The 24,238-nt window shown below is 40.8% G+C and overlaps 2 protein-coding genes across 7 annotated transcripts in view; one reads left to right on the top strand and one right to left on the bottom strand.

The window, feature by feature from the left end:
- VMP1 (vacuole membrane protein 1) overlaps positions 1-12,341 on the bottom strand; it is a 134,210-nt gene extending 121,869 nt beyond the window's left edge. The window contains exon 1 of one of the 3 annotated variants that reach the window (XM_047757384.1): positions 12,140-12,341. The gene's annotated coding sequence lies outside the window, so the exon portion shown is untranslated. The remainder of the gene's footprint in view (positions 1-12,139) is intronic. The other 2 variants (XM_047757385.1, XM_047757386.1) reach the window with 2 other exon arrangements.
- Positions 12,321-21,218, top strand: PTRH2 (peptidyl-tRNA hydrolase 2). 4 transcript variants are annotated; one of them, XM_047757389.1, is made up of 2 exons: positions 12,321-12,444; positions 20,593-21,218. In XM_047757389.1, the coding sequence occupies exon 2, from the start codon at positions 20,593-20,595 to the stop codon at positions 21,130-21,132; it is 540 nt and encodes a 179-aa protein (XP_047613345.1). In that variant the 5' UTR covers positions 12,321-12,444; the 3' UTR covers positions 21,133-21,218. The 4 variants fall into 4 exon arrangements, with proteins under 4 accessions (XP_047613345.1, XP_047613343.1, XP_047613346.1 ...); XM_047757387.1 differs by having other exon boundaries at positions 12,403-12,527; XM_047757390.1 differs by lacking the exon at positions 12,321-12,444 and adding an exon at positions 12,451-12,502.
- Positions 21,219-24,238: the final 3,020 nt, after the last annotated feature.

The raw sequence follows: 24,238 nt of genomic DNA, 5'->3' as shown, positions 1-24,238 counted from the left end.
AAATGCCTTTTGTGTTGTTTTGGGGAACTCAGTCATTTAGTTTCTCAAGAAACTGCTTCAAGAGAAATTAAATATAATTGTCCCGCATAGTGGTAGGCACATATAGCAGGTGTTCAATGTTAGCTTCTCCACACCCTTTTCACGAATGTCTCAACTTTCCAAAATAATCACAGTGAAGACCTCCCCAGGGCACTTGTTTTCCATTTTTCTATACAAGAGCCTGTGTAACTGGTTTTCATATAAGCATCCACAGAAAAATCTTAGTTTGTTACGCTGGATAACAAAAATGAATTATTTTTCATGAATGCAAAGATTTAAAAAATTACCAAAAGGACACCCTGTTAAAATTATTACAGAGTGGGTGGGGGTGTCACTACAGGACTTCGCTTCAGACGTTTGATGTCTCAAAACCACTATGGCTCAAAAAAAAAAAAAATGTTATAGGGTAAAAGGACTCTAGCCAATGAAGTTAGGATAAGACGAAATGAAAAAAATTTTTTGGCTGCTCCCAAGGCATGTGAAAGTTCTCAGACCAGGGAAAGAAGCCACACCGCAGCAGTGACCTGAGCCACAACAGTGACAATGCCAGATCCTTAACATGCTAAGCCATCAGAGAACTCCCAAAATAGTCATTTTTAAGGAGTTCCCGTTGTGGCATAAGGGAAACGAATCTGACTAGGAACCATGAGGTTGTGGGTTCAATTCCTGGCCTCGCTCAGTGGGTTAAGGATCCAGTGTTGCCCTGAGCTGTGGTGTAGGTCATAGACTCGGCTGGGATCTGGCATTGCTATGGCTGTGGCGTAGGCTGACAGCTATAGCTCCAATTCAACTCCTTGCCTGGGTACATCCATATGCCGTGGGTGCAGCCCTAAAAAACAAAAAACAAACAAAAAAATCATTTTTAAGGAGAGCCATTTTCACAGTTCAGTGAAGCAGTACTGATTTTGGAAATTTGTTACTAAACAGTGTCAGTCAGATTCCTGGGTGTGGGAATAAATCCAAAGTATTACTAGTCTTTTTAAAAGACTTGAAATCTCCTAAAAAAGGAATCAAGCACATGACATATTCCTGACATTCAATGGAGCTTTGCTGTGAGAGTGTTCTATCAATTTGAACAGCATGCATCTACGTTAGTTTTCTAAGAATGAAGTTGTTCAACTCTGTAGGTTTGTGGATGGGATGAGAAGACAGAAATAGGAGAGAAACATAACTGAAATATTAATTTTCATTGTGAAGATATATCTAGATATAAGAAAAGCTTTAAAAGGCTATAACTAGCAGATTTTATTATTTTGATAATTTTAACAATAATTAATAAATTATTATTATTTTCCCGCACCCACAGCATATGGAATTTCCTGAGCCAGGGACTGAATCTAAGCCATAGCTGTGACGTACACTGCAGCTGCAGAAGGAGGCACTGGTTCTGAACCTACTGCACCTAGCAGGGATCAAACCCATGCCTCCACAGGACCTGAGCCAATGCAGTCAGATTCTTAATCTATGGCACCACAGTGGTAACTCCTATAACTAGCAGATTTTAAATACAGCTGTGGCATTTAAAATATAAGATTGATATTAAAATATGTGGGTTTTTTGTTTGTTTCTGGCAATAGTGCTTAGAAAATACTGCTAAAATCAGCTTACAAAGGTTCTTTGTGGGCTATATATCCAGTGCGCTAAGACTATAATACTCCATTCATTTAAGACATTAGCTACATTTGTAATGCAAAAACAATGTGAAACTGTGAGTTCCCCAAAGGACAGAAAAAACATTTAAGGATGACATGGAAATGGCAACTCACTGAGGAATATAAGAGTTACTGGAGAATTTAACGAGATGAAAAGGAAAAGAAAATAAAGTAGTGAATCCATTGATTCTAATTTTCCTTGTCACTAAATTCCAAAATAAAATGAACACACTTCCTTTTAAGAAAATCATATATCCAAATGATTCTAGTTTCTCACACACAAAAAAATTAAGTCAGCTTTCTCAATAAAAACAGTGTTTTTCTTACAAGGCCTACAAAGACAGTCAACTTGAGTATTTTGTCCTCCAATAATCTTTCTTGCTTTCAGAGGTGTGTGTCCTTGACTGAATTAATTAGTAACTCAAAGACTATTCTATTTAGTTTTCCTAAAACTATTAAGACATTGCAATTTACTCTTGAAAACTTAATAAAGAAATAATGAGAGGTTCCCATTGTGGAGCAGAGGAAAGAAATCCGACTAGGAACCATGAAGTTGCGTGTTCTGTCCCTGGCCTCGATCAGTGGGTTAAGGATCCAATGTTGTGGTGAGCTGGCACGTAGGTCGCAGACACGGCTCGGATCTGGCGTTGCTGTGGCTGTGGCGTTGGGCAGTGGCTACAGCTCCGATTTGACCCCTTAGCCTGGGAACCTCCATGTGTCACAAGTGCCGCCCTGAAAAGACAAAAGACTGAAAAAAAGAATGAAAGCAAAGAGTAATATATCTTGATCAGTGAGGTTTTGATATAGTTTTCTACTTGTGCAAGAGTATAAAGAAAAAGATCCCTCCAACACCATGTACAGTATCAGAGTGATTATCAGAGCATCTGGCTTTGAGAGTCAGAGCGTATCTATCACGTTAGTGACTGCTTAATAATGTGTTCTCTCTCTTGGAGTTCCCGTCATGGCGCAGTGGTTAACGAATCCGACTAGGAACCATGAGATTGCGGGTTCGGTCCCTGCCCTTGCTCAGTGGGTTAACGATCTGGCGTTGCCGTGAGCTGTGGTGTACGTTGCAGACGCGGCTCTGATCCCACGTTGCTGTGGCTCTGGTGTAGGCCGGTGGCTATAGCTCCAATTCAACCCCTAGCCTGGGAACCTCCATATGCCGCGGGAGCGGCCCAAGAAATAGCAACAACAGCAACAACAAAAAAGACAAAGAGACAAAAAAAAAAAAAAAGTGTTCTCTGAAAAGTCTTTATTTGAATAAGAATACAGTAAAACTATTATCTTATGTTCCTATGTGTAAAAATATGATTTTATTTTCCTAAGGAATATGCATAACTTTTAAAATTACAACTCGAAAAATCCCATTTTTCATTTTCTCTCAATCTACTTACAAATGTTTATTCTGTTTTTCATAACCAATACAATCTTACTCTTACTCAGGGGAGTAAGAGTAAGGACAAGAATTAAAATAGTAAAAGGAATAACAGTCTAGATTTAGAGACTTAGCTAACTAATAAGAGATTTTTGGAATTTCAGTTTTATTTCACACCCAATTCTCCCTTTCCTCATCCAATTATCAGGCACACACAGTAAAAAAGTGACATAATTTTTCTTTCTATTTTAAGAGTCTATGGGTTCTACCCAACCCAAGGCCAGGGTTTGGATTTATGTAATAACAACTATTTCTGTACTGTGATTTATAGGTTACATATAGATCAGCTAACATGATGCTAACAACCCTTTGTAGGAAACAATTATTTTTACCCTTGCCTTCTATAAATGAGAAAAATAAGGGCTCAAAAGGCAATTCAGGAGCCTAGAAAATGGCAAAGTAAGAGTTCAACCTCAACTTTCGAAGCCTTAATTCAAGGTTTCTTCTTCTACACAAAACAATCTGATGACAGTATTTTCAATTTACACCAAGGAACTCTGGAGTCAAAGAAAAAGAAAAGAAAATAGTCCCAAAGGTTTAGCTTATCCTAGTATTTACAAATGTTCCCCATGCCTAGAATTAGCAATGGTATTGCTTCTCATGATTCAAACTGACTCATGAAAATCAGATGATGTCACCTTTATCTTTTTTGGTCATTTCTTTGTCAGTTATTACTGTTCACATATTTCTCTGACAAAATTTTACATTCAGATTGCTTAACAGACCTCACTGTTCTATTGCCCCTAAATACCTGAGGTATGTAAACAGACCTATACTATACACCAATATGAAAAGTTGTCACAGAATATTTTCAAATGACAAAGGTACATGCTTCAGATTATTTATATCAAAATGAAGGATTTAATCCAGATAATTCTAAAATTTATCATAAAACAGCATTTAAAAAAAATTATTATTATCTACTGTTTAGAAATATACTGGAACCTGCTACCTGTTCTCCATCCATCAAAATGGTAGTAATATCTCCACTCTACCCATTAAGATGGATAACTGGAGACAACTGTTGGTATTTTGGTCATTTTTTACTTAGACCAGAATTACCTGCAGCACTTTTTACAGTGGTGAACTGTCATCCTTTGCGCACTTTAAAGGATATTTTGGGTTTCATTTATCTTAAATATTAAAATACTTCCCAATAATAATCATTAGAAATCTTCATTTCTTTTTTTTTTTCTTTTTAGGGCTGAACCCACAGCATATGGAAATTCTCAGGCTAGGGACTGGATCAGAGCTACAGCTGCTGGCTTACGCCACAGCCACAGCAACCCGGGATCCAAGCCACGTCTATGACCTAACACCACAGCTCACGGCAACACTGGATCCTTAACCCACCGAGCGAGGCCAGGGATCAAACCTTTATCCTCAAGGGTTGTTAACAGTTGTTTGTTAACAGTTGTTTGTTACTAGTTGGTTGTTACTAGTAGGGTTTGTTACTGCTAAGTCACAACAGGAACTCCAAAAATCTTCATTTCTATCTTAAGAAAATTAGAACCAACCCATTAGATAACTTATGGTGTAATTATTTGTATCAACAAATTCTTAGCATCCAAATAGTTCATGATAGGGTTTTATAAAATAATAAACCAGGGAGTTGCCGTTGTGGCTCATCGGGTTACGAACCCAACTAGTATTCATGAAGATGCAGGTCTGATTCCTGGCCTCACTCAACGGGTTAAGGATCTGGTGTTGCCATCAACTGTAGTGTAGGTCGGAGACACAGCTTCGATCCCACAATGCTGTGGCTGTGGCATAGGCTGGCAGCTGCGGCTCTTGACCCCTAGCCTTCCATATGGGAATTTCCATATGCCACGGGTGTAGCCCTAAAAGCAAAAAAAAACAAAAACAAAAAACCTACAAGTGTGTGCTGTAAAAAATGTACATTAAACATTTATTATGTGAGGTCAGGCTGATGTACTAGGAACTCCGAGGGGCCTTTTCTTTCCCTAAAAATCTGACTCTGAATTGAAGAATATATTCTTTGAGATATCATTGGTCTCACAAATGGAAGAGGGACTCTCCAAGGTCCCATTCTAGCCCTTCAAAAAAAAAAAAGGCAAACTATACAACAGACCCAGAAAGACTGGATTGGCCCAAGAACTAGGGTGGCTGAGGCATGGTGGGAACAGAAGGGAATCTGAGCAGTAGGAAGGAAACTAATGTGAGCAACTGGCAAGTACTATCCTGAGACAAGATCCCGGAAGCAACATCCTGTAGGAAGGCTGAACCTGTAACTTTCTCTCTAGGCTAAAACCCATGAAGAAAACCAGGATGCCACCCCAAAATGTGCCACTTTGGCATACCAATTACTTTGAATTAAGGGCACTGATGAACAGCAGGTACCAGAAGGACACTCTGACTCTCCCTTTTCTTCCTGAAAGCAGTTAATAAAACACTCATGTGATAAGCACCCACCCTGTACCAAGAGGAAGGAAGACATTCTTATCATCAGAGATGGGGGATTTGGGGCCAATAAATCTATATAAACAAATCTTATTAAACCAGCCCTCATTTTCTGTTACTTCTTTCATTTACTACCCCTAGGAACCTAACCCAAACCTCCTTGTCTAGCCAATTCTTGAGAAAATTTATTGTTTCTTTTCTAAAAGTTATAAAACAGGTCACTTCTTCAGTTCTTCACTCTCTTGTGAAGGTTCCAATTTACGTGTAAGAAATTTAGTAAGTTTTGTAGACTTTTTCCCCCATTAATCTGTCTCATAGTAGTTTAATTCTTAGACTCAGCCAGAAACCAAAAGAGCGCAGAGAGGAGTTCCCGTCGTGGCACAGTGGTTAAGGAATCTGACTAGGAACCATGGGGTTTCGGGTTCGATCCCTGGTCTCGCTCAGTGGGTTAAGGATCCAGGGTTATCCGTTACCGAGAACTGCCAGTCGCAGATGCAGCTTGGATTCTGTGTTTCTGTGGCTCTGTCTGTAGGCCGACAGCTACAGCTTCGATTAGAAGCCTAGACTGGGAACCTCCATATGCCTCAGGAGTGGCCCTAGAAAAGACCAAAAAAAAGGTCGTTTTCATTGGAGTTCTCATCATGGCACAGTGGTTAATGAATCCGACTAGGAATCTTGAGGTTGCAGGTTCGATCCCTGGCCTCCCTCAGTGGGTTAAGGATGTGGCATTGCCAAGAGCTGTGGTGTAGGTTGCAGACGAAGCTCGGATCCTGCGTTGCTGTGGCTCTGGCGTAGGCCGGTGGCTACAGCTCTGATTCCACCCCTAGCCTGGGAACCTCCATATGCCGCAGGAGTGGCTCAAGTAAAGGCAAAAAGACCAAATAAAATAAAATAAAATTCTGTTTGTATTTCTTGTCTTGACCTCTAGATTTGTATGCCTAATATAGCAGCACTTGGATGATTCCTAGGCACTTTAAACTTAATAAGCACTTTCTTCTCCCGCCCCACACCACTTCTTGTAACAAACCTGGTCCTCCTCAAACCTTTCCCTCTCCCAGTACTTGGCATAACCATCTATCTAGTTACTAAATCCAGAAGCACAGTCATCCCTAACCCTTCTCATTTCCTTACTCCTCACATCTAATCCAGGACCAAGCCCTATTCCAGATATATTTAGTATCCACCCACTGCTCTCCACTTTTTGCCACACTCTGGTCCATCCAGGCCATTTTCATCTTGTAGTTGAATTACTGCAATTGACTCCTAACTTCCTTCTCCATTTCTACTCATATCCCCTTCAATTCATCCTTCACATATGAGCAAAAGTAAACTGCTTATAAATCACTTCCCTACTTGAAATTGTAGAATGACTTCCTATTACACTCAAAAGCAAATCCAAACTCATTTCGGGCAAAGCTCTACATAACCTGGACCATGAGTGTTCCCTACCTCGTCTCACATCACTATAAACTCAGGACACAGTGCTAAAGTCTTTTTTTTTTTTGTCTTTTGTCTTTGTTGTTGTTGCTATTTCTTGGGCCGCTCCCGCGGCATATGGAGGTTCCCAGGCTAGGGGTCGAATCGGAGCTGTAGCCACCGGCCTACGCCAGAGCCACAGCAACTCGGGATCAGAGCCGCGTCTGCAACCTACACCACAGCTCACGGCAACGCCGGATCGTTAACCCACTGAGCAAGGGCAGGGATCGAACCTGCAACCTCATGGTTCCTAGTCGGATTCGTTAACCACTGCGCCACGACGGGAACTCCAGTGCTAAAGTCTTAAACAGGCACATATCCACATGAACTCTCTCAGAGACCCTTGTTTGCTTCCTTCATCACATTTATTATCCTAGGCTTAATCTTTCATTTTTGCTTTTTTTTTTCCCCCTCTATGAGGCTCCTCTAAAATATTTACTCCCACTGTTTTCTCCAGAACTTGGTAAAAGACTTAAGACACAAGATATTTGTTCACTGACTGGATGGATAAACAGATAAGGCAACAGATATCATTGCAAGGTGATCTTCTCATGCAAAGAAAGTGCTAGAAGACATCATTAAACATCAAACCCTCAAATTTCAATTCTCAAAGTCTGTTATGGCTTACATATATAATGTAAACTGTTAACAATAACACAAAATGCTTGAGATAATGGCCTATAAGAATGATTTGTTTGGTGAAGAATCCCACATATGCTATAAAATATTCATGAAATGAAATGAGTATACACACACACACACGCACATATATATATATATATATACATTTACTGAAACTTCATTAATAATGAGCAAACAATAATCAAGTAAGCAACAACACAAAGATGCTTTCAAAAGAGGGTTGGGAAAGAACATTTTAGCAACTGCTGGTAGGCCACATGATGATGATGACATAACAATCATGGTTAACTACACGCCAGGGACAGTTCTAAATGCTTTACTTAAATCTATTCATTTAACTTTAACAATAAACATGTGTCTTAACCTCAAAGGCTAGGAGGAAATTGAGATAGCATGAGGTTAAGTAACCAGCCTAAAGGTTGAAGAGCAGTAGACTAGAATTTGAATTAAGCAATCTAAATTCAGAGTCCAGGCTCTTAACACGACCTAGTCCTTCCAGGAAAATCTATAAAGACCAATGTTTTATTAATGAACCTCAAGAACAAGAGAGAAATACCAAAACAATCTACTGAAAAGCTCATTTCTGGAATACTGACAAAATATAGTTAGACCCGCTGGGATAGGATTACTCAATGGCAGCCCTTGCTTAACTTAAAAATGTAAGGACTTCCCATGTAGCTCACAACATAACTACTTGGCGTTGCATCTATAGTGGCTGTGGCTCGACCCCTGGCTTGGGAACTTCCATATGCTGCAGGTGCGGCCTCTTGTTTAAAAAATAATAAAATAAAATAAAATAAAAATTCCTCAAGCTTTAAGTATCATCTTTTACCTGATACAGAAAGCACCTCCTGTTCAAATTTCCAAAACCTTCCAGGAGCACAATATTTTAAGAGTTTTACCTAAGGGTTTAACATAACACACAACATCAGTTCAGCAAACCCCATAAAGTTGCTTTCCTAAACAAAAAAAAAAGGGGGGGGGGAATTTCTTGAAGCACTAAACTCTTTCAAAGTTTGCAGCCCAAAATATTTGCAAATCTTTATGAAAACAGATTATCAACTAACACAACAATTTATCACCTCAATTCATCCTGAGGTTGGTCAGAATTCTCTACTCTGGAGTTTATTTCCATACCAAAGAGAGAGAGACACCAACAAAAAGCACTTGGGCAAAACCACAGCAATAACAAGCACCTAGCACTATAATTCTCCAAGAAAGGGGCGAGACTAAACAAGTTTTGTGAAATCAGTGGAAGCAAAAGGATTCCCAACGAGATAAAAAATTAACTCCTCTACAGTGGCTATTTATCCAGAATGAAATAAAATTACAAACAACTTTGGGAAATTTTTTTGTCAGGAGCAAAGAAATTAATACAGCTTCATCCTACTCATCAGCAACAACACTCACTTAGTAAAGACATGTGTTACAAAGATCCTGTCTTTTCCACCTGAAAGAAGACACCTTGTTACTTGATAGTAATGAAGTATGAACTGAGAATAACTATTCTGAAGAACAGAACTAATTTTTTCGCTCCTTATTCCTTTCCACTGCAAATCTTGCCAACTACAGTTTTTGTTTTCCTAGAATTTACAAGACTAAATCAGCTAAAAAGGGAAGAAAATGTACACACACATATAGATCCCTTAAATACATAAGAAACCACTTTCACGCAAACCAGGAAATATTGCCAAACCACATAAAGATGCCTGGAGACAACCTTAGCAGAAAGAAAAGAACACTTGGGACCTCATTTCCAGTTCAGGTTCTGGCACTACTTAAGTCATATGACCTCAGGCAAGCCAGTTACTGATTGTCTCTGGGCCTTAATTTTCTCCTCTGTTAAATGAGAAGAATCTATGTGTTCACAGAATTTGCTCCTAATTCTAAATATTACTTTCAATAGTTTTCAATGAAATTATAAAATCTCTTAATATAAGTAAAGCTTTAGTTAACTATAATGTAAGCACCCAAAACTTCAACTTCCTCTGCATTTGGAAACTCTTTTATGACAGTACCTTATGGCCAAAAAGATCAAATTTAAACTCCCAAATGCAAAACTATACTCATTTTCCAGCTACCTACTTATTAACCAAGGTGACTAATTCAGTGGATTACAGTTTCAAACTATTCCTGGCTAGCTTTTATTGTGTTCAAAAGGAGGTCAAAGATCGTCTCAGAAAAGCATGTGATAAAATATTCAGATAAATAACACACTTAATATAAAACATCAAATTTTGAAATGATGCAAACTAACAGTATTTTGCACAGATACATTTCCCGCTTTCAGAGTAAAATGACAATATTACATTTTCATTTATAGAGTCATTTCACATTTACTATCTCAATCATTGTGACAATCCTGTGAAGTGAGCAGTACTTTTATCAACACAACCCAGATTGCCTCAGAAAGTTAATAACTTGCCAACCTATGCTCAAAAGTTCTGGAGCTCAGATTCTGATCTAGGTCTTCTGATTTCGAGTTTAATGATTTTTGCAATGCTAAAAAGTGGCCATTCAAGCCAAGGCAGGAAGAAGTTGGAAAGTGAGAAAATCTGGATAATCGGTCCCTGGATAACTAAACTGAACAGAAAGATTATAAGACTGGCTTTGGCAAGTTATAGTCAAAAAGCAAATTTACCAGATGTTAAAAATGGTAACATGTGGAGTTCCCGTCTTGGTGCAGCAGAAACGAATCCGACTAGGAACCACGAGGTGGGGGGTTCCATCCGTGGCCTTGCTCAGTGGGTTAAGGATCCGGCATTGCCGTGAGCTGTGGTGTAGGTTGCAGATACAGCTGGGATCTACCGTTGCTGTGGCTCTGGCAGCAACAGCTCCAACTGGACCCTTAGCCTGGAACCTCCATATGCTATGAGTACGGCCCTAAAAAGACAAAAAGACAAAAAAAAAAGTAACATCTAATTTATAGAACTCCATATCTCAAAAATCTTGTCACCTCATTTCAAGACACGTGTGAAAAATATTTAAGGAATAATATGTAACAAACAACAAACTGATTAAATAATATGTAAATTAAACAATAAGCTGTAAGGCCTTAAATTGCTAAACAGCATCAAACCATTAATTGAAGTATTTCAGAAACTTGGTTATTCTGGAATGTGAAACAGGAATTAAACTGTATTAAGCAAGCAGGATATACACGTCAAAGGAAAAAATATGCTTCGGTGTTTTAAAATAATATAGGCAAAGAAGTAAAATATAAATAAAATATTTCTACTGTAGAGTCATTACACAGCTACACAAATTGGCCACATTTATCTGGATACTGCTACCTCTTCCAAAGGTCAATTAAAACATAATCTAGAATGCATAAAATATTGCCTAGTAAATAATAGTTTCCTATCATCATTTATGCTAAGAATACACAACTAAAATCAGGATGGATGATAATACAATTAAAAAGTAACAGCAGTCAGAGTATTAATTTCCCTATCATTACAACATTAGAAATACTCGTCCAAACCTCTCCAAAGGATCAGTGCACTCTACAAAGGAGAAGTAAAAGACATTAAAGTTAGGAAGCGCCAAAGAAGAAGCAAAAGTTAGGAAAGGGAGCTATGTTTCTTAACATTACAGTTAGGAAAAGGAAAAGGGGCTATGTTGTCAAGAAAGGTAAACAGTGCCAGAGCCTGTTTATCAAGAGATTGTTGCATGAATTTGCAGGAAAACAAAATAGTGTAAAACTCACTGAGAGTCATAATAATCTTAAGCAGTGTGACACAGGGTCACATATGGCTTTTTGGAAGTTTAGTTATTAAACCAACCTTCATGTTTTACTGCAAATATCTCCACTGTAAAGAAATAATAGTAAATAATAGTTTCCTATCATCTTAGCATAAATGATGATAGGAAACTATTATTTACTAGGGGTCAGGGATTTGGAAAAGGCAGGGAACACTGTTCTTCATGAACGAAGTGGGAGGTAACATGAAGGTCCTCTTTGCAAGAGCTATACGGAGGGGAGGCCCCACTCCCTTGGCCACCAACGCTTTAGATGGCACTTGCACATCTGAATTTTGTTTAGAAAGGGGTACATTTAGAATCATGCGCTAGCGGTTGGGAAGGGCAAGAACTTAACTGACAGATCCTGAGAAAAAGCTTGGTCATCGGCAGGGAAGATAGCTTTTCCATTTACTCTAAGGTCCTAGATACTTGGGGAGGAAGAGGGTACTCTACACAAGCTCAGAACGACTTCCAAGTCCGCGGCGATTAAAGGGAATGGCTGGGAGTCCAGTGCATGGGTTCAAAGTACCGGTGGCCAACCACGGGGAGGTGTCCCAAATAACCTAGCTACTGCCAGACTGAAACAGTCGGCAGAGCCCTAAAACACTGATTGAAGTCGGAATCACGGTGCCCCAGATCTGCATCGTCTAAGTGAAAGAGCTCCAGAAGAAGTCAAGCTCTGAGGACAGCCTCAGGCGTCCGTCCCCAGTGCTCCGTGCTCGCTTACCTAGCCGCTCTGACTCCGGCTTCTCCGGATCTCGGGATCCTGGAAGCTGCTCGCGACTGACTCTCACACCCGCCGCTGGGCTGCGGCCAACCGGAACTCTCTCACACCACTTCCGGTCCGTTTTCCCCCCCGGGAGACCTCCTCCAAGAGAAAAACGTTCCCCGCTCCTTTCCGCCACTTCGGCTGATCGTCGCGGGATTTTAGTTCTGGTCTCGTTAGGGACCTGTGGGCGGGGCGAGAGGAAGAATGACTGATCTCTTCGCTGTTTTTGATCCGGAACTTGTTGTCCAGGAACCCCGGAAGAGGTAACTCGAGCGAGAGACGCGTGTTCGCTATCTAGAAGTGAAGACTGCAAAGGCGCGGGTGAGGCGGAGGGAAGGTGCGCTCGGTAGGTTGGCCCTTCAATAGGGCAAAGGAGAGGGATGTCCTTCTCCATTCTCTTTCCAGGTGGACCGTTTCTTCTCATCTCATTCTAAACCCCTTTCTTTCATCTTCGTAAACTCTTCCGCCCAGTGGCCGCTGGAGTCCTTGTTCCAGTTTGGCCAGTCGTCTTTTGGGAAGAAGGGACCTAACTGCTGGGGAGGGCAAGGACCCAGAATTTCTAGTTCCCAGGGCACGCCTCCATTCAGGCAGTCTCGATGCAGTCGCTCTGAATGTGCGAAAATACCGAGCAGGCCTCACACGCTGCTGAGCATTTATTGAATACCCCGCAGCATAGCGAGTTGTTGAGTCCCACAAAGAAAGAAAAGATCTTTAAGGATATGATCAAAAAACTTGTCCTCCTGTGTCACACGGACATACTGTCTAGAGTATTCAGTTCTTGAGCATTTTACTCCAGGCACTGCGCTGGACGTTGAGAAAATACTCTGCAGTGGCTCTGTGTAATTGCTACCGCGGCTCTGGAAAGTAAATAATTAAGACTTAAGAGACAGATTTCATTGCTTTCATGGGTGAAGAGGATGTTTTTGTTTGTGTGTTGAAGTGGAAAAAATTATTTTGGGGAGACACTGCTGCTTGAAAGTACCTAGGAATTTGGTGTGGCTGGAAAGTACCGTATGTTGCAGGGAGAGTAGATTAGAAGGATAGAGTAGGTTGAAACCAAATTGTATGATGCTTCGAATTCATGCTAAGAGACTTGTTTTTATTGTTAACCACCGAACTTGAGTCCACTTGACCAAACGGCATCAAAGCCAACCTGCCCACCGCTTCCACCTCCAGTTGTGGTGAAGGAAAGTGCAGCGTTTGTTGTAGAGCGAAGCCGAGGTAGTGGGAGGCAAGCCTCAAATCCACTCCAACTTGGTCACTGAGTTAAGGTGTTCTTTTATTTGTATTTTTTGAAGGGGAAGAACAAATGGGATGGGATTAATCATCATCTTGTGACAGTTCTTAATTGCAGTGATTTTTCTTAATTGTAGTTTTAGGAGTCAGGATGTCTTTGGTTTATGATTCTCTGGCCAGGTGGTCCATGGCTGGAGGGCCTCTTAGCTCATCTTGCCCGAGAGAAACAGCGCAAGTTAATCTATTAATGATGATATCTACAACAGCAGTTTCAGTATATTGACCATGTTATCTACAGTTGGCTCTGGTTGATTATTGTTCAGTTAGCAGAGGATGGAGGTCACAGCAGACAAGAAAGGGAATAAAGTTTTGGATAGAGAGATTAATCATAAACTTAGAGAGACTAAGTTTTAGGGGGATCCTTTTTGCTTATTCCTTAGGCATTTAATCTGGTGATTTTTGAGCAGGGAAATTACTGGATCAGATTTGTGCTTTAGAAGTACAGTTAATTATAATGGCAGATGGACTAGGATGATCTAGGGTGTAAGTGAACCACATGCTGAAAGAAGTGGCCTTATCCACTTTCAAACTTCTGTAACCTCAGTTATGTGTTAAATTCTTTTAAGTCTGTATTTCTAGCCTAAGCTTATCTTCTGGCCTCTAAAATTATATAATATTTATTTATTTACATATTTATTTATTGCTGGACTTCTCATCCAGGATGTCTTTTGGTCACACCGAATGTAATATATCTAAAACTGATTTCACTATCTTCTCCTTTCAAACCTGCTCTTTCACCAGAATCTCCTCATCTGTAAATAGTACCTCCAATCTCTGTTTGTTCAAATCTTGTCATTCTACCTAAACGTCTCCCTTTCATCACCAGACTTATAGTGGGTCACTGAATCATAAGATGTAGCACAACCACTTTTTTCCTTTTCCATTGCCAGTACTCTTGTTTAAGTGACTCTCATCTCATCTAGTCTCCTGGGAAAGGAAACATAGAATAGTGTGAAGAACACTAGCTCTGGGGAGTTCCCATTGTGGCTCAGCGGTAATGAACCAGACTAGTATCCATGAGGACTCAGGTTCTATCCTTTGCCTTGCTCAGTGAGTTAAGGATCCAGTGCAGATTTGGCTCGGATCTGGCGTTGCTGTGGCTGTGGTGTAGGCCAGCAGCTAAGGAAAAAAAAGAACATAAGCTCTGGACTCAGACTACCAATTACTAGCAGGGTGAACTACTTACATGCTCTGTTCCTCAATTTTCACATCTGAAAAATGGGGATAATAATTACATATTTATCTTAAAGGGCTATTGTGAACATTGAAGGAGACAGTTCGAGTATAGTGTTTAGGATAAATTCCAAACTGTTTGACGTGGCTTACAAGGCCTTCTGGGAGCCGCATCCTGCCCTTCTTTCTCACATTGTTCTCTGCCACTCTTGCCCTCCATCCTTCAGCTATCTGGACTGCTTTCAGGTCATTTGACTACTGTATTTCTCTCTTCTGGCATTCCCACTTGGTGTTCTTTCTGCCTGAGGCGATCTTTCCTCTTTCTATCTTCTTCCTCATCCTTTGTTGCATTTTATTTTATTTATTTTTATTTTTTATTTTTTTGTCTTTTTTCTTTTTCTAGGGCCGCTCCTGCGGTACATGGAGGTTCTCAAGCTAGGGGTCCAATTGGAGCTGTAGCCGCCAGCCCACACCAGAGCCACAGCAACACGGGATCCAAGCCGAGTCTGCGACCTACACCACACACAGCTCACGGTAATGCCGGATCCTTTACCCACTGAGCAAGGCCAGGGATCAAACCTGCAACCTCATGCTTCCTAGTCGGGTTCGTTAACCACTGAGCCATGACGGGAACTCCCTTTTTTGGATTTTAAATATTTCCTCAAGGAGGCCTTCCTTCACTGAGCTGAGGTACTTTATTATGTACTCCCCTAAGACCTTTTCATAACCTTTACCAGTCATGTAATTATTTGTCTCCTCCACGCATCAATGAACAACTGGTGATGGCCTATATTCCTAGTCTAACAAGGTATGTGTCTGGCACATAGGAAGCCAGCAAACATTCGGTTTTTTTCCTTTTAACTTCTCTTTTCCTCAGTTTCTTCATTTTCAATATATAGAAATAATGTTAGCTTGTTATGCGGCTCAAGTGACACAATACATTCAAAGTATCATTGAAACGTTGAGCTGTGACAACATGAAGTTTTATTAAAATAAAACGAAGGAAATTGAAGATTAGGATTGGACCATCTCTAAACCACTACCAGAATGTAAGCTCCAGGAGTTAGAAGGGACTTTTCCTCCTTTGTATGCTCCTGTATCCCCCAGATCCTAGAGCAGGGCCAGTTAATATTTGTGGGAGGAAGGAGGCAATACAGCATAAAAATAAAAATTAAGAAAGTCCATGAGCTTAATGACACACTTCTGACTGTAATTCAGATACCCATTCCTGCAGCTACACTCTGGACTTTGTATCCCCTTATAATGTTCCATTTCTAAAATCAAAACTCCAGACATCTCTCTCTAACCACAGCCTATCATTTCAAACATTCTTGCCCTGACCCTAACTTCCCTTATACCACTGTGTCCTGGTGCTTATGCTTAGTAGAATTCAAACCTGTATAAATCCAACAATCTCTCATAGAAAAGAAGGGTAGAGAAAGAATATGGGTGCAGCAGATTTAATTTATATGTTTAGAGGCAGTGGTTAGGTGTTTTTTTAATGTTTGGCTTCTGTTTTCTCTGTGAAGTATGAAGTCATCTCTTCATATACTCAGGCTGCTAACTAACCATTGCTGGAGAAAATCACAACTAGTTGGTATGGTACCATTATAAAATCAGTATTAATCCTAATCATGTTTTCAACATTCCCTCTGCAATCCTACGGTGTTTTGCTGCAGCATTTATCTCAGTCTTCCTCTTCTCAGCTCCAGCTTGACTTTTTGTTGTTGGTGGTGGTGGTGGTCTTTTTGCCCTTTCTAGGGCCACACCTGCAGCATATGGAGGTTCCCAGGTTAGGGGTTCTAATCAGAGCTGTAGCCGCTGGCCTACACCACAGCCAGAGCAACGCGGGATCCTTAACCCACTGAGCGAGGCCAGGGATGGAACCCGCAACCTCATGGTTCCTAGTCAGATTTGTTAACCACTGAACCACGAGGGGAACTCCCAGCTTGACTTTTGTCCAACCTATCGATCTCCAAGGAGCAAATCCACAGACCTACCTGCATTTAAAACTGTTGCGTTGGGAAAGGTGTCCTTTCTTTCCAAGACCAAGTCTCTTCCTAAGAACTTCAGCTCCCCTCCCACCTACTGCTTTGTATTGTTAATTTTTCTTTCCCAATCTTGAGCATCTACCCACCCTTTATCAGGCTCTATCCTTTATCATTTAAATATGCTCTGCATTTAAATATACTCGTCTTTCCATAAAACCTTTCCTTTTCTCCCCATCCCCTTATATCTATTGCATTTTCTATTTTCTTTCACTTTGTCCAGTTTCTTGACCACACCACCAACTAGCTTCTGCCCCACCACAACTACCCCATGTTAATTTTTTTCCAAAACTAGTAGTCAGAGGATCTTAGAGTGCTGTCAGTTTCTAGCGCTCTAAGATTTGTGCACTCTAAGTATGTTCCTCACCACATCGTTCTGGTATTCCTGCCCTGTGTCTGTCAAAGTTGGCCTTTTAAGAAAGTGGCTCTAGGAGCCCCCATCGTGGCGCAGTGGAAACAAATCTGACTAGGAACCATGAGGTTGCGGGTTCGATCCCTGGCCTTGCTCAGTGGGTTAAGAATCTAGTGATGCTGTGAGCTATGGTGTAGGTTGCAGTAGGGGTTGATTCTACCCCTAACCTGGGAACCTCCGTATGCCACAAGCACAGCCCTAAAAAGGAGCAAAAAAAAAAAGAAAAAGTAGTTCTAGAAAGGATCCATCTAGAGAAAGGGATGCATGAACTACTATAAAATGTAGAGGGGTTTTTGGTAGGTATTTTGTAAAGTATCTGAATAATAAAGGATTCTAATGGACTTCAAGGAAGTGGAGATACAGGTGGTTTTTGTTTGTTTTTTGTCTTTTTGGGGTTGCACTCTCAACATATGGAGGTTCCCAGGCTAGGGATCGAATCAGAGCTGTGGCCACCAACATACACCACAGCCACAGCAACACCAGATCCAAGCCGAGTCTGCAACGCTGGATCCTTAACCCACTGAGCTAGGCCAGGGATCGAACCTGCATCCTCATGGATACTAGTCAGATTTGTTTCCACTGAGCCGTGAAGGGAACTCAGAGATACAGATTTTATAACATTAAGTAGCAGTTTTGTTCTGGGGAGGGCAAGGTTTGAATTTGAAATTGCGAGTGTGGGGATATTGGGTTGTTTCACTTTTTTTTATTAACTGTACCTTTGACTTAAAAAAGCATGAAGCATGGTTCAGTAGTATAATGTATTAAATTATATTTTTATAGTTTGGATACAAAAGAATTTATAGTCATTTTCTTTTGCTCCAAATATTGAGTATAATCCATCATTCTCCAACAATTACTGAAGGTCTTTGGATCCAATTTATCTCATAATCCTTTCGATCCTCCTTTGAGATCTGGAGACAGCCATGACTTATACGAAGATTAGCAAAGGCATTTTTTTTGTTTGTTTCTGAATTAGAGACTTGAGTCATACGGCACTAGAGCAGCAGTTCTCAATCCTACCAGACCCAACACACTTTTTAAAAAATAGTTAAGTCGTGGAGTTCCTGCTGTGGTGCTGTGGGTTAAGAATCCAAGCACATCAGCTCAGGTTGCTGTGGAGGCACGGGTTTGATCCCTGGCCTGGTGCAGTGGGTTAAAGGATCCCACATTGCCACAGCTGTGGTGTAGGTGGGAGCTGCTGCTTGGGTTCAGCCCCTGGCCCAGGAACTTCCATGTGCCTCAGTTTTGGTCTTAAAAAAAAGAAAAAAAAAAATCATTTGTAACAAACTTAAAATGGTACAGCCACTTTAGAAAATACTTTGACAGTTCCTCAGAAGATTAGAGTTGCCATATGACCTAGCAGTTGGACTCCTAGGTATAAGCCCAAGACAAATGAAAACGAATGTCCACACAAAAACTTGTATTTATGGAGTTCCCGTTGTGGCTCAGTGAGTTAAGGACCCAGGGTTTCCTCTGTGAGGATGCAGGTTCCATCCCTGGCCTCATTCAGTGGATTAAGGATCTGGTGTTGCCGCAAGCTGTGGCATAGGTTGCAGATGTGGCGTGGATCCAGTGTTGCTGTGGCTTTGGCTTAGGCCACAGCTGCAGCTCCAGTTCAGCCTCTAGCCCAGGAACTCCCTTATGCCTCAGATGTGGTCGTGGTTGTGGCCATAGAGAAAGAAAAAACAAAAAGCCTTGTATTTATACCAGCATTATTCATAACAGCCACAAGGTGGAAACAACCCAAATGTCCATCAACTGGTAAATAGATAAAGAACATGTAGCATAACCCATACCATGGAATATTATCCATCAATAAAAAGGAAGGAAGTATTGGTACATGCTACGACATAGATGAACCTTGAAAACATTAATCAGGATGATAGAAGCCTGAAACAGAATGCCACATATTGTATGGTTTGATTTATATGAATGTCCAGAAGAGGCAAATCCATAAAGACAAGTAGATTAGTGTTTACCCGGGAGGGAGACATGGAAAATGACTACTAATGAATATAGGGTTTTTTTGGGGGGAAGTGCAAGTGTTCTGGAATTAGATGGTGGTGATGGTTGTACAACACTAGATATGTTTAAAAAACACTGAATTGTACACTTGAAAAAGATGAATTTTTAAAAAGGTTTTATTGAAGTAAAGTTGATTCACAATGTGATAATTTTTGCTGTGCAACAGTGATTCAGTTGTACATGTCCACACATCCATGCTCTTTCAGGTTATTGTCCCACATAGATTATCACAGAATATTGGGTAGAGTTCTCTGTGCAGATAAGTTCATGTGTATCCTTTTTTAGATTCCACATATAATTGGTATATTGAAAAAAAGGTGAATTTTATAGTATGTGAATATCTCAAAAAAAGTTTAACATCCCCTAAAGTATCCTCATATTAAAATGTTTGATAACATTGCACACTTTGCCTACCATATAATTTCAAAAACATTATCAAGCCCTAATTTTAACATGAATGAGAATAAAAAGGAAGTTGATGCTAAAATATGTATTTCCAGGACTGCCAGCCCTGCCATGCAGGTTATGCTCTGCATAATTCCAAGGGTACCACTTAAAAGCACTACAGACATGGTAGCCCCATGTATTTCGATGTAAATGCTTAGGTACTATTCAACAAGAAGAAGAAACTGATGGTTGTTTGTGCCTATACACAGAAGCATTATGAACCCAACAGCTTCAGATGTAGACTGATGTGTTTCATTGATGATTCAAATACCGTGAACAGCTTTGCTGGGGTGATAGGAATTTCTAAAATAGTGAAGGATAAAGGATCATCTTTGTTTTATGTGATACACTGCTGGTAAATGCAGTGTGTATTGAAACCATGCAAAAGAATGCTTTGCGTTCCCATGCAAGATGAAGTTGTCTTCTAGGTTTAGGCATTGATAGTTTTTCACCCACAGTAATGTCCACTGGGACAAATCTTCACTTGTAAAGCTTTTAGCATACCATGCTGATGCCTAGTAAATGTCAGCAGGCGCACACCTCACTCCAGGCCCACTGTTGTGACAACCAGGAACTTCTCTGAGGAGTTGGTACCTTTCCCATTGAGAACTAGTGCAGTATGTAAATAAGCGCTATATTTCAGAAATGAGTGCATTACTCTTGGTTTCTTTAGATCCATCCTTTAGGCATTTGAGGAAACATTTCTTTTCTCCACAAGACTTAGGGGACGACTGAGGAGCAGAGCTTTGCTGCATCTAAGAAAGAGAGATGTACTCCTCACACTGTGATTCAGAAGGCCCCAACTATTGTACCTATATTCTGGAGACTTTTCTAGTACAGAGAGGAGAAAAATAGTGCACACCTAAGATCCAAAACATATTCTGCCTTTTTTCTGAATGAAGTTCGGATGCCTTAAAATGTTGCTGCTTACATACTGTCAGGGTGTTCTATGTGATAAGCCTCTAACTTGCCACTGCTAGATAGTGACAACTTTTTTCTTTTCCTTTAAGATGATCTCCATGCCCTTGGTTATGGAATATTTGGCCAATCCGGGCGCACTCAGCTTTGCTGCTGGAGTTGCTTGTGGCATGTGCCTGGGCTGGGGCCTCCGAGTACGCTTTGGGATGATCCCCAAGAGTTCGGCGAGCGAGACAGACACTGACACCGAAACTGAAGCAAGCATCTTAGGAGAGAGTGGGGAGTACAAAATGATTCTCGTGGTTCGAAATGACTTAAAGATGGGAAAAGGGAAAGTGGCTGCCCAGTGCTCTCATGCTGCTGTTTCTGCCTACAAGCAAATTCAAAGAAGAAACCCTGAATTACTCCAACAGTGGGAGTACTGTGGGCAGCCCAAAGTGGTGGTCAAAGCTCCTGATGAAGAAACTCTGGTTGAATTATTGACCCATGCAAAAATGCTGGGACTGACTGTAAGCTTAATCCAAGATGCTGGACGTACTCAGATTGCACCAGGCTCTCGAACTGTTCTAGGAATTGGGCCAGGACCAGTAGACTTAATTGACAAGGTCACTGGTCACCTAAAACTTTACTAGGTAAAATTTTGTATAATGATGGTCAACCCAAAACCACAAGTGTTTGACACTGTCAAAATCTAACAATAAAAGCTGAATTTCTCCAACTTAAGTATTCTTGAGATGAAACTCGGTTCCCATGTTCTTCTGTCATGTCCTCAGCATGGTTACACAGCTATCTTGGGCTAAAAAAAAAAAGAAAGAAAAGAAAAAAAGTTTGATTAATAAATAGTCCTGGTGGTTCAAGTGAGTGGTGCTGAAATAAATATTTAAGGTGAGAGAAACAGATCATAATAAAATCGGATTACCAGGGGGGAAACAGCATTTCCTGTGTGTGTTCCTTTGGTGTGTTAACAGCTCTTCTTCCCCAAGACTATGTTGCTGTCCCCCTTGGAGGATCAGGGATTCGAGGGTGTTCTCATTGGATGCAAACCGCAGTTTGTCTTTCCTGCCCATGGTTTTTGGGTAACTGCCGACTTTATTAATAGATAGATCATGGAATAGCCATCCCACAATGGGTTTAGAATCTAACCTTGTGGATTTTTTTGTTTCCAAGTGGAGGTTTTATAGCATTGCTAAAACCCACCTGTGCTGTGTTTCATGTTCGTTTCCCTGATCCACACTGGCCAGTTTCTCCCCTTTCCTAACAGTGAAGGCACTGAAACTTGTGAAGTAACTTGTATGGACCTCGAAGGTGGTAATGCGCCCACCTAGGTTAATTGTGAAGTGAATGTAGCTTGTCATCCCAATATCCCACTATTTCTTTATCTGGAACTTAAGAAACTGGACAATTCAGTTATTTAAGAGCTTTTAATCTTTATACACTTAGCACAACATAACAATAATTCCTGTTATACCAGCTGCTCAGAATATGAAGGTCCCAGCTCCCAAGAGCTGCATTGCTTTCTCATCACTTTTTTTTTTTTTTCCAAAAATCCACTTTTCCCAAAAGCCTTCTTTTAGGAGGCTCCTGACAGTATTTCTAAATTCAGTATATCCCTAAGAACTATGCTGATGCCAGGGAGAATTTTGGTAACAGGCACATGTTAAGTGACTGCAACTCTCCATGCTTAACTTCAACCGTTAGCATCAGTTAGCAGTTAACTTCAACATAAGCAGCAATACAGCACAACTTCAAGGTCTAAGGTCAGTGAAGTCTGGGCAGGACACTAAAGACTGCTGCAGCCAGGCTTAAAGATTGGTCAGTTTTATGGTTTACACTGGCATATGACACCACAGAAGAGAGAGTAACTGTGAATGATGCCACAGTAGCAACAGTTTCTAAATAGAATGTTTATACTGGATTTGAAAGTGATGCAACAGCATGTAACTGAGTGGAAGAGAACTCAGTCCTAAATGATTCTGGCTCAGGACATTTCTGAGGCTTGCCTCAGAGACTGATGTTTCCAGGCTCAAAGACAGTGCATTCCCAACAGGATGCACTGACAGAAGTAACTGTAATACATCATGGCATTTCTACTAGGATGAAGAGTGTGTGTAAATTCTGGTAGTTATGGAAACAATATGTTTGTTTTCTGGCTTACCTGTACTTTATTTTATAGGATTCATAATCTTAATGGTTTTCAAAGTATACTCTGCAGAGCCCACAGGATCTCTAAATAGGATACTTTCAGGGGGAGGGGTAGTCAAAACTATTTTCATAATACTAAGACAGGGAGTTCCCGTCGTGGCGCAGTGGTTAACGAATCCGACTAGGAACCATGAGGTTGCGGGTTCGGTCCCTGCCCTTGCTCAGTGGGTTAACGATCCGGCGTTGCAGACGCGGCTCGGATCCAGCGTTGCTGTGGCTCTGGCGTAGGCCGGTGGCTGCAGCTCCGATTCAATCCCTAGCCTCGGAACCTCCATATGCCGCAGGAGCGGCCCAAGAAATAGCAAAAAAAAAAAAAAAAAAAAAAAAAAAAAACTAAGACATAATTTTCCTTTTCTACTGTTTTGACTTTTGCAGTGATGATAAAAATGCAATGGTGGATAAAACTGCTGACATCTTTTACAAATCAAAGCAGGGGCACCTACCTATACAAGTAGTCACTGTAGTTTTCCCTGCCCTATAGTTACATTTAAAAAAGTTTCACTTGGAGTTCCTGTCCTGGCTCAGTGGTTAACGAATCCGACTAGGAACCATGAGGTTGCAGGTTCGATCCCTGGCCTCGCTCAGTGGGTTAAGGATCTGGCGTTGCCATGAGCTGTGGTGAAGGTTGCGGACTCAGCTCGGATCTCAAGCTGCTATGGCTCTGGTCTAGGCCAGCGGCTACAGCTCCAATTGGACCCCTAGCCTGGAAACCTCTGTATGCCACAGGAGTGGCCATAGAAAAGGCAAAAAAGACAAAAAAAAAAAAAGAGTTTCACCGAACATCCTTGATGAAGCAGTAAAAATAGTAAGTCTGGCCCTTGACTATTTGTCTTGTCTATGTGATACCAAACACTTCTGGTGCACACTTTAGTATGACTATTAACTTTAAAAAGATTTGTGTGGATAAGTCTTGAGATGAACTAGCTGCTTTTGTCATTTTTATGGTTTCAGAGTCCTCATGTCAACTAACCATAAATATCTGGAAAGGCTATTAAAATATTCTTTCTTCGAGAGTTCCCTGGTGGTCTAGTGGTGAGGACTTGGCACTTTTACTGCTGTAGCCTGGGTTCAATCCCTGGTCTGGGAACTGAGGTCCCACATTAAGCTGCTGTATGTTGCAGCCAAAAAAACCCCAAACCCCAAAACTCCTTCCTTTCCTAATTACCTTTCTGCCTGAGGCCAGATTTTTCTTCATATACTTCAAAACATAACAGATCAAATGCAGAAGCAGATATGAAAGTCCAGCAGTCTTCTGTTTAGAGAACTTTAAAAAGACTTATAAAAACTAATACAATGCCAGGAGTTCTCTTGTGGCCTAGCACAATGCCAGGGTTAAGGACCTAGTGTTGTCATTGCAGGGGCTTGGGTTGCTGCTGTGGCTCAGGTTCAGTCTCTGGTCCAGGAACTTCCACATGCCACAGGCACCACCACCACCAAAAATAGTACAATGCCACCCTTCTCTCGCTTTGGGAAATATGGTTAATTCATAATTGCTCATGTTAACATGCAATGAGCTTATTACTGCCATATTTATAT

The sequence above is a fragment of the Phacochoerus africanus genome, chromosome 14, assembly GCF_016906955.1.
Source record: "Phacochoerus africanus isolate WHEZ1 chromosome 14, ROS_Pafr_v1, whole genome shotgun sequence".
NCBI lineage: Eukaryota > Metazoa > Chordata > Mammalia > Artiodactyla > Suidae > Phacochoerus > Phacochoerus africanus.
This window is presented reverse-complemented; position numbering and strand designations above follow the sequence as displayed.